Raw genomic sequence first — 12,149 nt, forward strand, 5'->3', positions numbered from 1 at the left:
GCACAGATCGAAAAACATGCTCTTTTAATCGCACAAGGGCATTTTTCACAATGCACAAACAAACACACACACACACACACACGCACGCAAACAGATACATACAATCAGCTGAACATTTTGTGAATCCAGTCTCATTAGACCTGCTATGCAAGCTTATCTTAACCATGCAACAAGCATCTTGTTCTCGCATTATGGGGGCTGTATTCATCAACAATTAAATATTGACTGATTCACATGTGATCACTGACACAATTTCAATGAGCCTGTTTAACCATTTTAAAGTGATATTTGCTTGACTGAAAAGAAAGAGATTATCGTTTGATATAAATAGTCTTTGTCTGAAGCGTCTCTGGGTTGAAAAGTTGTTGTTGGTTTTTACTATTACTCAAAACCTTTATTCGTGCAGGTTATTGAATACATACACACAAACAGACACGTAAGTGACAAAGATGGGCAATTTTATTGTGGAGCTTCTTGAAAAACTATTGACGATAACAACAACGACAACAACAGCTACATGAACAGTAACAACATAACAGCAGCTTAAATGACATAAGTCTAACATACAGACCAACTATCGAATATGCAGGGAACTGAATTCCTAGCCCTGTATACTTCAGGTAAAGCTCTGACACATTCCCTTTTTTGTCTGTTGGCAGATAACAGCCAAGGGCAGTGGTTTGCACGTCGACTTTGATGGAAAGCCACTGATAAACAATAGGAAATTCATATATACAACAGAAAATTGGGGCCATTGGGGAATTGTGTCTGTAATGGCAATTGCTAGAGATATGGTGGTGAAGACAGTTATGGTATGAAAAGCCAAAGCTCTATACTGTTGGATTTTAGGCAAGAACAACATTTTATAATAAAAACAAGAATATAAAATCGATAGCGATCCAAGTTAAATATATCTGGATACTGGTACTAAGGAAATACTTGCAGGCTGTATACAGAGACACAAACACAGAAGGTTATCTTTTTAAACCACCATAGAAACAAGGTTAAAATACTAAATCACATATTGGGGAAAAAGAAGTTGAAGGAGATGGACAATACCTCCTTCATGTAATCTGTTTTATTCACTGATATGTCCTCCTGGTATACATCTACCTATATCTACCTAATTTACTCTAATATTGTATCGCATACAAAACACTCTCTACTCAGTATTACAGCACACGCCTTTCATCAATCAATGGTAGTGTATGTTCTAGACAAAAACGTTTGTAAAAATACATTGAAGCTTATTGATGCTGTAGGTTCCTTAAGATCACTAATCACCACAATGGATACAAAGGGAGACCCATTTTCAAAGTTGAATCGAAAGGCTTGAGTTTGGACTGATGTACAAAATAATAACAAAATAGTTACATCTGACACACAAAGTGCTTGGCTTGCTTGAAGAACCACTGTAAATGCTGCAATCAAATTGTCATTAATCCTTTGTGCTGTCTTTATAATGCGTTGACGTCGAAATTGGCATACACATTTGACAGAAACACTGTATTTTAGTAAACATCTGAAGCGCAAGTCTAAACAAGGGTTCCCATGGAAATGTGCTATGTATCACCATTTTGAGAGAGTCCTTTCTTTTTAACATGCTACTTGCATAGACCCATATAGTCATATTGAGGCACATCTCATTGAAACCTTGACAATCCCATATTATTCCCATCCCATATGGAATCAGCTCAACAATCGGATTGAGCTCCGCCTTCATACACACACTGATATATTCTAACTGCTAGATTTCTCAACCACTATGTGGCATTTCTGTCATACCTGAGCTCCTTCTCAAAGTAAAATCTCACTGACGGCAACTGTGTAATGAAGTCACCATGGAGGCTAAATGAAGACCACAATATGATGCAACTTTGGTCAAAATGTGTCCCTGTTGATGAAAATACAAAATGTCGCCTCTTAAGTCAAAGCCAATTTTAGCTTGTGGTATGACCCTATAGCCGTAGACTGTAAGCAGGAACATCACTGTAAATCTGTTACTTTCTTTTTTGTACACAGGAGCCATTTGTGAAAGGAGAATATAGTTGAATGTTGCCTTTCTAGAATACTCATATGCTGGCTGAAGTCTAGAAACAACACGTTATGTTGTAAGCAGCAATTGTTTGTTATTAGTTACATTAATGGTATATAATTGCATACCACTAATAAATATATTAAGACTTTATATGTAAGAGCTTCAACATGCTGGTAAGATTTGTAGCACTGGGTAGCAGCAACTGAGCTTAACAGAGAGAGAGAGTGAGAGAGCGAGAGAGCGAGAGCGAGAGAGCGAGAGAGAGAGAGAGAGAGAGAGAAAGAAAGAAAGAGCGAGAATGACACATTCACATTAAAAGTATGTCCATGATTGTTCCATTCGGCTGATGTACCGAGATGTGTCACTCACATAATGTGGCCATTCAAAATGAGTCCTGAGCCTGGCTATTTCCCATTCCTACGATGCATTCGGTTTTGTTTATCACTTTGCCCTGTCTATTTTGAGGCTGTTTGGACGCCATTCTAATATACTACATTTCGCTGTAACACAGAGCTGAAGTGCCAAGGTATGGTGCACCTCTCACATCTTACGCCACCCATCCCCATTCAAAGGACTCTCCCTGTGTAGCGTACCCACCCGTCTCTTCTGCTATCGGGCACTTATCCTATTATCGAAGCTAGCATGTTAACTGAGCTCCCTTTGAGGTTGATGGGAAATAATAGCAACTCTTTTAAGCTGCTTATCAGGGGGTTTGTGTTGAAAAACGTTATCGGCACGCTCCCTGTTAGTATTAATTTTAACACATTGCACTGACTCATAATGGACACGACCGTTAAAAGTACATGAGTACTTCGATGAAGAGGATGATGGCACGGGCGTGGCCAACCGCTCTGAGCAAAATCCTCCCAACCAGATGAAAACTGTGTCCATTAGACCAACTCTTCACCATGATTCTGACATTTTTGTCCATTTTGCCAGACATGCGCACATATTACTCACACATGCACACAAAAGCACTTCTCTATCCAAAGGGGTATGGCTCACAGGCAGTGCCTGTCCGCCTTTCTAAATTGCGCCATTATGAGGGAAAAAAAGTTCCTGGCATTCATTCGTAGTTCATGTGAGGTGATGGCAATGTGCATTCCATTTGGCAGCGCTACTCTGTGAACAGAGGACTAATGAATAGCAGCTTCTCACAATACTTCTCACTACTAGTGAGTAGAACACCGTTCTGTCAATGTTTCTACTGAATTTGTATTTGGATAATTAGCATGCTGTGTGTGTGTGTGTGTGTGTGTGTGTGTGTGTGTGTGTGTGTGTGTGTGTGTGTGTGTGTGTGTGTGTGTGTGTGTGTGTGTGTGTGTGTGTGTGTGTGTGTGTGTGTGTGTGTGTGTGTGTGTGTGTGTGTGTGTGTGTGTGTGTGTGTGTGAGAGTTCACACCTTTTTGGCGGAGAAAAGACAACCTGTGCTCGGCTTCTCAATTGAGAATTCATGCCTACCCTACAACCCTAAATGCCAATGTGCTTCTGTCCGTGCACACGAAACACAAACAAACCGTACCACAGTTATATAACACTGTTCTAGGCACAGGGGTTTGAAAAAACAAATCGAATTCTGTAATTTTGGACATGCCTCGGATCGTGACCCCAAACCCTGTTCTAAATCATCCATACTTCTACAAAGAATATCCAAATTAAGAATACGTGCTTCATAAAGGTAGCTGAAAGAGTGAAGCATGGCTGCCTGAAGGTATAAAACATCTGACGCTCAACAACAGCTCAAGGTGACATATGCACGCTGCATTCACCTTTCTTCTTCCTATTGATACCTCACTCCATCCTCTATCCTCCATCAGTTCAATTTGATTCAAAAGAGCTTAATTGCTATCATCCATCCGTCACATATCAAGCGTCCATCCTCAACCAATTCATCCATCCATCCATCCATCCATCCATCCATCCATCCATCCATCCATCCATCCATCCATCCATCCATCCATCCATCCATCCATCCATCCATCCATCCATCCATCCATCCATCCATCCATCCATCCATCCATCCATCCATCCATCCATCCATCCATCCATCCATCCATCCATCCATCCATCCATCCATCCATCCATCCATCCATCCATCCATCCATCCATCCATCCATCCATCCATCCATCCATCCATCCATCCATCCATCCATCAACTGTCAATGTAACAATCATCCATCCATCGTCTCTCACTCTCTCTGTCGATTCATACCATTTCAACCATAGAAAGCCTCTAATAAGCCTCAGTTTGTGTATTGTATTTGGGGGCAGAGGGGGAAAGCCCAAGACCCATGCAGACAGCAACAGGGCCCAAGGATGATGTCGCTCAGCTTTCTGAAGCTGCAACAGCATAAATGCAGACCAATACATTGCAGTTTCTAGTGACAAGAAAAACACATCACAAGATAAAACTTTATAGAAAAAATATATGTATGTCTAAATTTCTGTCCCTCATCAGTTATGCTTATGCTAACAAACACATAAACAAAGATAGAACAATATTCACGAAGCAAAAATCTGGTGAATTTTCCTTTCATTTGCTGAATAAGAATAAGAGCTAAAATGTTATTTGCTGCAGCTTTAGAACAGAGGATAAATTCCGGCGAAATATTGTCAGCCAAACACATTGGCTGCTTTCGACCGTCATCATATCAGCTACTCATCTTTTTATCTATTAACCACAAAGGGGATCTTTTCTTTTAAATCTCACATTGAATAGCTTCCTCTCTACTATGACCACAGCTTCATGGCCAACAACCTTTAAGTAAGCAAGGTACTTTTGTTTTGAGAAATATATTATTTCCGTTTTAAATGATTCTGCATTCTTTTTCTATGCGTTAACAAACTTGCCTTGTTATTAAAAATTCTGCTTAGCTTATCATTTTCCATTCATGCGAATGATCTGGCAATTCAAAGACAAAAAGGATCCAAATTATCCTCATTCCTCCAACAACACAACTTTCCTGTTTTGCGGCAGAAAACCTAGTGTTGAATAGAGACATTATATGTCCAGGAGTCTGTGATGCAAATATAGGGTGAAAAACAATAGTCTTTTCCCCAAAAAAACAATGCTCTGCACATCGAACCTTGACCCTTGCACTGTTATTCGCAGCTTTCCAAGCTTCCCTTTGAGAAACCTCAAACAACACATTGAACACAAACAACTGCATCATAGCTCAATCTATACATTGAGTCATTTGGATTCCAGCAGGAGATAGGCGGAAGCAGGTTGTATGTGTGCGTATGCGTATGCGTGTGTGTGTGTGTGTGTGTGTGTGTGTGTGTGTGTGTGTGTGTGTGTGTGTGTGTGTGTGTGTGTGTGTGTGTGTGTGTGTGTGTGTGTGTGTGTGTGTGTGTGTGGGTTTGTGCGTGTGTTTGTGTGTGTGTGTGTGTGTCTATGTTTGTCTGTTTGTTTGTGTGTGCGTGTGTGCGTGTGTGTGTGTGTATCTTAGTGACAAGAGGATTATTCCAGGCGGGGTGTTGCGCTTTAAGGGATCAATCAATCATCTCGTCAGGGTGTAATGCTTCCCAGCAGGTCCGGGGTGATGTACCCCACCGGCATGGGGGTCAGGGGTTTGACTGGGTGCTGGGGTAGGCACTGATGTGCAGGGGCCTGGGGGGGTGGTGGGTTGAGGATCAAGCTGTGCTGGTAGTCCACCTCCTGCACTATGGTGTAGTCCGAGACCGGCGGGAGATAGCGGGCTGGGGGGGGGGAGGCGTCGGGGAGGATGTAGGAGGGCTGGTAGTCCTCCGCCGACTTCACGGCCACACTGGGCGCAATGACGTCTCCCGCGCTCTCGGCGGGGAGAGTGTGGTAGCCGTTGACGACGCCCGTCTGCCAGTTCATGGCGTCTGTGGTGTAACCGTCGCCGACGGGATCCGCCGCCATCACCACCAGCTGGAACTGCTGCTCTGGCTCCTCGTCTCCCACTGGATCTTTCCCCTCGCCTTCGATCTGCGCTCCCAACTTCTTCTTCTTTGCCTCCTCCTCCTCCTTCTCCTTCTGCCCCTCCCGTGCGGCGGTGGACTCCTGGGCTCTCAGCTGCTGGCCGGGAGACAGGACCACGCCCCCGGAGGGCATCACGTCGCTGACCTGGGCGTAGAAGTCGGTGTTGAGCCAGGCCTGGGGCCGCGGGGCTCCATCGTGGGCCAGGCTCGGGTCTGGATCCCTGCCCCCCGGGAACCCTTGCTTCAGCTCAGGCTGGCCGGGCAGCAGCAGGGCTGAGGTGGGGCTGGGGCTGGGGGTGGTCAGCAGCGCCAAGAGAGCATCCTGGTCGGGGGGGTCGCCCACCACGCTGTCGTCATCCTCATCACAGAAGCTGGCGGGACAGAGAGAAGAATGACGAGGAGGAGGGGGGGGCGAGTTCGGATTAGCAAAGCACGGAGCCGTTGTGGGTACTGAGGTGACACCTCAACACTTAGATTAGTGAATCGAATCAGCAACCCTAACAATTCAACAAGCGCAAAAACAGAAACCACGGAGGAGCGGAATGGAGAGAAAGGTACCTGAGGGTGTGGCTGAGGCCCCCGACTGTGGGCCGGCCCGACGCTTGACGGCCCCCAATGAGCCGCTGGGCTTCCGAGCTCTGGCCACCCTTGTCACCAGCGTCGGCGGGGTCCAGGGGGTCCAACTCGATGCAGTCCACCAGGGGCTCGTCCTGGTAGAAGAGGGGGGTGCAGGAGCTGCCCATGCCCCCGCCGCTCAGGATGAAGTTCAGCTCCTCGAACTTCCCCTTCTGTGTCGGGAGAGGTGCCACGTGTTATAGTGCCTTCAGTTTACCTCTGGGTTTGTGTTTAGGTGTGTGTATGCGTGTGCGTGGGTGGGTGACGTGTGTGTGCAAGTGTGTGTGTGTGTGTGTGTGTGTGTGTGTGTGTGTGTGTGTGTGTGTGTGTGTGTGTGTGTGTGGTTTATTGCCAAAGTAGGCGGGTAGTTCTATCACACTTTTATAATAACACTATTACATGATTCACTGCTCTCATTCAAAGGCAAAGATGGTTATGTTGTTAATAACAACCAATAGGTGTTTTGATGCAGGGCACCAAGTGCGTGGGACATTTGGTACTCTCTCTCTTCCTAAAATTGTGGTTACCCAAACAAACACCTACCCACAAATGGAAGTAAACACAATTTGAAACATAGTTGTTTTACACAGACACAACCTTAAATAGCATCTGTGACTGAACACATGTGAACTCACAGACGCACTCATGCACTCACGCACAACACACACACACACACACTTAAACACACACATAATGAATGAGACTTACCTTGAGCATTTCTGAATCTATCCCTTTAATCTTAGGTGTGGGCACGGGGGGTAACAGCAGCAAAATTAATCTAAGAGATGAAAGAAAACATTTACACGATGTACAGGTCCCACATTATGCGGGCCATTTGGCTCTTTATGAATGTTAATCTCGATGGCGATGTGAATGCAGAGAGTATTGTACCTGATAAGTGGATGCGTAAACACATTGTTTTCAACTTACCACTTACACCTGTGCATACGCATCCACTTATCATGTAAAAAACACTCTATATACACATTGGTATAAACATGAACTTACATGTTTGTGTGTGTGTGTGTGTGTGTGTGCATGCATGCGTGAATTTATGTTTGTGTTTGTATGTGTTTGTGTGTGCGTGTGTGTGTATGTGTGTGAATGTGTGTTTGTGTGTATATGTGTTTGTGTGTGTGTGTGTGTGCATGGGTGTGTATGTGGGTTTGTGCATTCGTGTGTGTGTGTTTCTGCATGTCTGCATGTTTGTGTGTGTATGCGTGCATGTGTGTGTGTGTGTGTGTGTGTGTGTGTGTGTGTGTGTGTGTGTGTGTGTGTGTGTGTATGTGATCATGTGTGTTTGTGTGTCTGTGTGTCTGTGTGCAATGCATGATGTTTTGGTGTGTTTGTGTGGGTACATGTGTGCACGCCTGTCGTTATGTGTGTTTGTGCGCGCGCGCGTGTGTGTGTGTGTGCGTTTGTGTGCATGCGTGTGTGTTCGCACCTTTGTTGTTGAGAAAAGAGAAGCAGCATGAGGAGGATGACCACTGCCAGGATCCCCAGCACCAGCGCAACAGGAAAGATGCTCTCTGGAGCCGCACAGGAACAAGGACATTCAACCATCAACATCTTACTCATGTCCTCCTTCATCTGTATTTCTTATTTGTTTAATATATGATTCTTCGTCAGCAATATATTGCTAATATATCATCAGTGGGGTTCTCTGTATTTGTATTTTGTATATTTGTCCTCTAGTCTGTAATACACTTCACTTTTGTAAATTAAATCCAGTCCAGTGTTCCCTCTCGTAGAGGCCCTGCAACCCTCTCTGTCTCAGTTAACAGTAAACTGAGTGGAGAATTCCACCCTGAGTATCTCTCTCTCTCTTTCTTTAACTGCCTCTCGCATGAATCTCTTCTCTCTTGCTCTCCCTTCCTCTCCGCTCTCTCCATCTCCCTCTCCTTCGCTGTGGGTCTCTCCCTACCTCTTTTTCTCTCTATCCCTCCCGTCCTCTCTACCTCGCCCCTCTTTCTCCCTCTCCCTCTCTATCTCCCTGCTCTCTATTGGTCAACAACGGGTGGTTGTGAACATCGTGCGTTGCTGACATCTCACCTCTGCCAGGATAGTTTGCGAGCTGGATGAAGATGGAGTCGCTGTAGCCGCCGAACTTGGTGAAGGCCTTCATCCTGCTGCGGATATGCACCTCGTACTCCTCCTCAACGTTCAGGCCGTAGAGGGTCTGCTGAGTGCCCCCCTGCACCTCCACCTGGACACCAGAGGGGGGCGCAGTGGAGAGAGTGGAACAGATGGAGAGGTGGGAAGGGCAAGCAATTAGGAAACGGCCGAACCGTGTATTACAATCACCATTGCCATGTTTTCATGAATTGTGACAGTCATACCTGCAAATTGTTACATATTATAGGTGCACTGTAAAAAACATAGATATATCAGGGGTCAGATATATTTCTATATTTTTGTGTGCGAGTATGGAGAGAGGTTTTTCTCATCATAATTAATACTAATAGTAGTCAACGAGCAGATTACTTGTCTCACAGATTTGAATGAATTTGCAACGATTTCTACAAATATTTTGCAAAAAAACATAAAAAACATTTTCAGTATTGACATTTTCAAATGTCAATACACATTAGTTGCAAGAAGACCGATTTACAATTGGCATGTGAACTGTTGAATCTGTACCAGTGACAGGCTTCAATGGATTGACGTAATTTAACGTAACGTTAACGTAAACTAAAAAAGAATGGTGACAGGAAGGAGAGAACACAAGAAGAGAAGACGAAGAGGAGGAATCTTAGTGTACGTAAAGAGAGCAAAGGACCAGCGACAGAAGCAGGGGAACTCACCACGGTCCACTCGCTGCTGTTCCACCTCCTGTACTGGACCTCGTAGGCCAGACTCATCCAGCCCATGCTCACGTCTGCAGAGGCCGGGGGGTCCCAGGTGACGATGACGTCATAGTGCAGCCCGTACGGACTCACGCCCAGCAGGGTCCAGTTCACCGCCACCGGGGGATCGGGACGGACTGGAAAAACGAGAAAGGAGAGCGAAAAGCACCTGAGCATTCTCGCCCAATAAAAATGGCAGATGTCTGTGGGGATTGATGTTGGATCACATTTACACTCAACATGTTTACCTTTCTACATAGTTTCTCTTCTTCCTACGTTCTAACTGATAGGCTGTTATAATAAATTGTTTAATTAATTATTCAATAATTATCTGAATATTCTCTTATTATAGGGTTAGGGTTATATATTTATTATATAAGCATTTATAACTGCATTATGTTTTCCATTATTTTCGTACAATGATTTATCTTATTTATTTGTGAACCTATTCATGCTTTGTCTGGGTCCTTGCGTGAACCAGGAATTCAGACGCAGCATTTGCCTCTCTCCCCTGTCTTGTTGCTCTCGGCCTCTGCTCTACCGCAATGCATTTAAAATGCCATGTACTGTTTATTTGTACGAGATGTACAGCACTTTGTACGTCTGCTTGAACAGTGCTATATAAATACCATTTAATATTACTAGATTCATAATAAGTGCTGCAAAAACGAAGGACAGAAATATCACAGCTTCGACTAAGGCTGCGAATCAAGAAGGTTGAGTCCTACATCACACAATGAACGCCCTCCAAAAGACTAATGCAATCCATAATTGCATATTCTCTTTTTCCCACAGCTATACTCATTTAATGATGATGTGTTCGTGTCAGTTCTTTTCTGCTCTAAGCCTTTCCACTTCAGGAAATAAAAGCCATCTTCTTCCCGTAACTGTGTTTTCTTTGACCAGTTGTCAAAAATAAAGTAAAGACTGTGAGAAGAACAGAAAAGAACTGTGGAAGCTTGTGGCCACCACCTGTGGAGTGCCTTTTCTTTTTACTGGAGCCATTTATTTTTAAGTACTTTTAAATAAATTATTCATGTTGTTACAATTTAGTACCATTCAGTTATGCCGCTTTTCCACCGCACATGTAGCTCGACTCGACTCGACTCGACTCGACTCGACACGACTCGACACGGTAGCAGCACGGGTCGTTTTCCACCGAAAATAGTACCTCCTGGACGTGGGCGGGGTCGGCTGCGCGAAAGGGCCGTGACGTATTTTTGTACGCGACGCAAACAACACCTACGCAACCCACACATGGAGAGAACCCACATAACAACAATGGAGGACATCGATAACATTACTATTATTAGCTGGCATGTTGAAGAAGTTGAAGAAGTGGAATATGTTGGCTGCGGCGCTGCTATGGCTGTTACCAGCATGGTTGCCATGTCGCTCTCGTGACTTCGTCACACTCTCTGGCCAATCAGTGGCCGGCTGTCTGCCGACGTCACCTTTTAGCATCGGCTCAGCTCGCTTGGAACCTAGAGCGAGGCGGTACTAAAAAAAGCAGCCACTTCAGGTACCAGATACCATGTTTTCGCGGTGGAAACGCAAAAAATGCGAGCTGAGTCGAGTCGAGTCGAGTCGAGTCGAGCTGGTACCATACAGTGGAAAAGCGGCATTAGAGTTCTCGATCCAGAGGGCCTATCAGTGAATCCAGAGGGGTGTTTAGGAGCAGGTTTGGGTGAGAGCATCTTGCCAAAGGATACCTACGGGGTACGCTGCAGACCCCGGGGATCGAACCTAATACCTCTGGGCTCACTGTCACCCTAACCCACTACGCTATCCTTGCAAAAATAACACAAATCACAAAAAGAACATCATTTTAGAGTAAAAATAAATGAAAGCTTTTTCAGAAATAAAACGGCCTTCATTCATTTTCAAACACCCGGTGCCCGTGGCTCTTGAAGCCAGCACATCCCCTGTTCCTTAGGAGCTAAGCCATCGCAATCAAACACCTTCATCAACATTTCCGACTGAGGAAGTGGTATAAGCCCTGTCCCCCGCGTTGGGGGACTCGCGGCGTGAGGGGGATCGACCACTGACCGATGTTCTCCACGGAGAAGCAGTGCTCCGTGTTGAAGTAAGTGACGTTGTCGTGGGAACGCAGCTGGACGCAGCATGAGGTCCAGATGGTGGTGTGGTTGCTGTCGAAGAAGCATTCCTTGTTGGAGTGGATGTACTCCGGACACTCTTTCCAAGGAGAACTGTAAGTGGGGGGGGGAACAAACAGTCGTTTAGAGACATGTGAACACTAGTTTTGAATTGGCTCTAGTATTTCTGTATGACCCCCCGGGATGGATGCAGAATCAAACACAAACAAAACACAAGACCGAGCCGCGGAAAGACGACATGAATGATCTGTCTCTTCCTCACGACGATCGATGAACACACACCACGTTGTTTTTTTTGGATCCTATCCGTCTTCGGTGGTCACATCATATTGTGTGCGATGGTCCCCAACCACCTAGCCCTCCCACCACATCCACCCACCCCTCCCCCCCAGACATACTTTTTCTTGTAGCGGTAGAAGACCCTGAGGGCCCCAGGCTGGGAGAGGTTGTGGAAGCTGCCCTCGCTCCACCAGCAGCGGAAGGTGGCCTGGTCCCTGGAAACACACGCTGTGAAGTGGGGGCTGGACGGAGCTGTTAGGAGAGGGAGAGGGAGAGAGAGAGAGAGAGAGAGAGAGAGAGAGAGAGA

The 12,149-nt window shown here is 45.3% G+C and overlaps 1 protein-coding gene across 1 annotated transcript in view; it reads right to left on the bottom strand.

Annotated features, from left to right (window-relative positions):
* Positions 1-4,145: 4,145 nt before the first annotated feature.
* Positions 4,146-12,149, bottom strand: part of ghra (growth hormone receptor a) — a 12,283-nt gene continuing 4,279 nt past the window's right edge. The window contains exons 4-11 of the mRNA XM_056592450.1: positions 11,962-12,094; positions 11,496-11,656; positions 9,405-9,583; positions 8,653-8,806; positions 8,045-8,129; positions 7,309-7,378; positions 6,544-6,773; positions 4,146-6,356 (exon numbers count right to left, since the gene is read on the bottom strand). Coding sequence (XP_056448425.1) covers positions 5,549-6,356; positions 6,544-6,773; positions 7,309-7,378; positions 8,045-8,129; positions 8,653-8,806; positions 9,405-9,583; positions 11,496-11,656; positions 11,962-12,094 — 1,820 coding nt within the window. The 3' untranslated portion in view covers positions 4,146-5,548. The remainder of the gene's footprint in view (positions 6,357-6,543; positions 6,774-7,308; positions 7,379-8,044; positions 8,130-8,652; positions 8,807-9,404; positions 9,584-11,495; positions 11,657-11,961; positions 12,095-12,149) is intronic.

This window comes from Gadus chalcogrammus, chromosome 6 (assembly GCF_026213295.1).
Source record: "Gadus chalcogrammus isolate NIFS_2021 chromosome 6, NIFS_Gcha_1.0, whole genome shotgun sequence".
Taxonomy (NCBI): Eukaryota; Metazoa; Chordata; class Actinopteri; order Gadiformes; family Gadidae; genus Gadus; species Gadus chalcogrammus.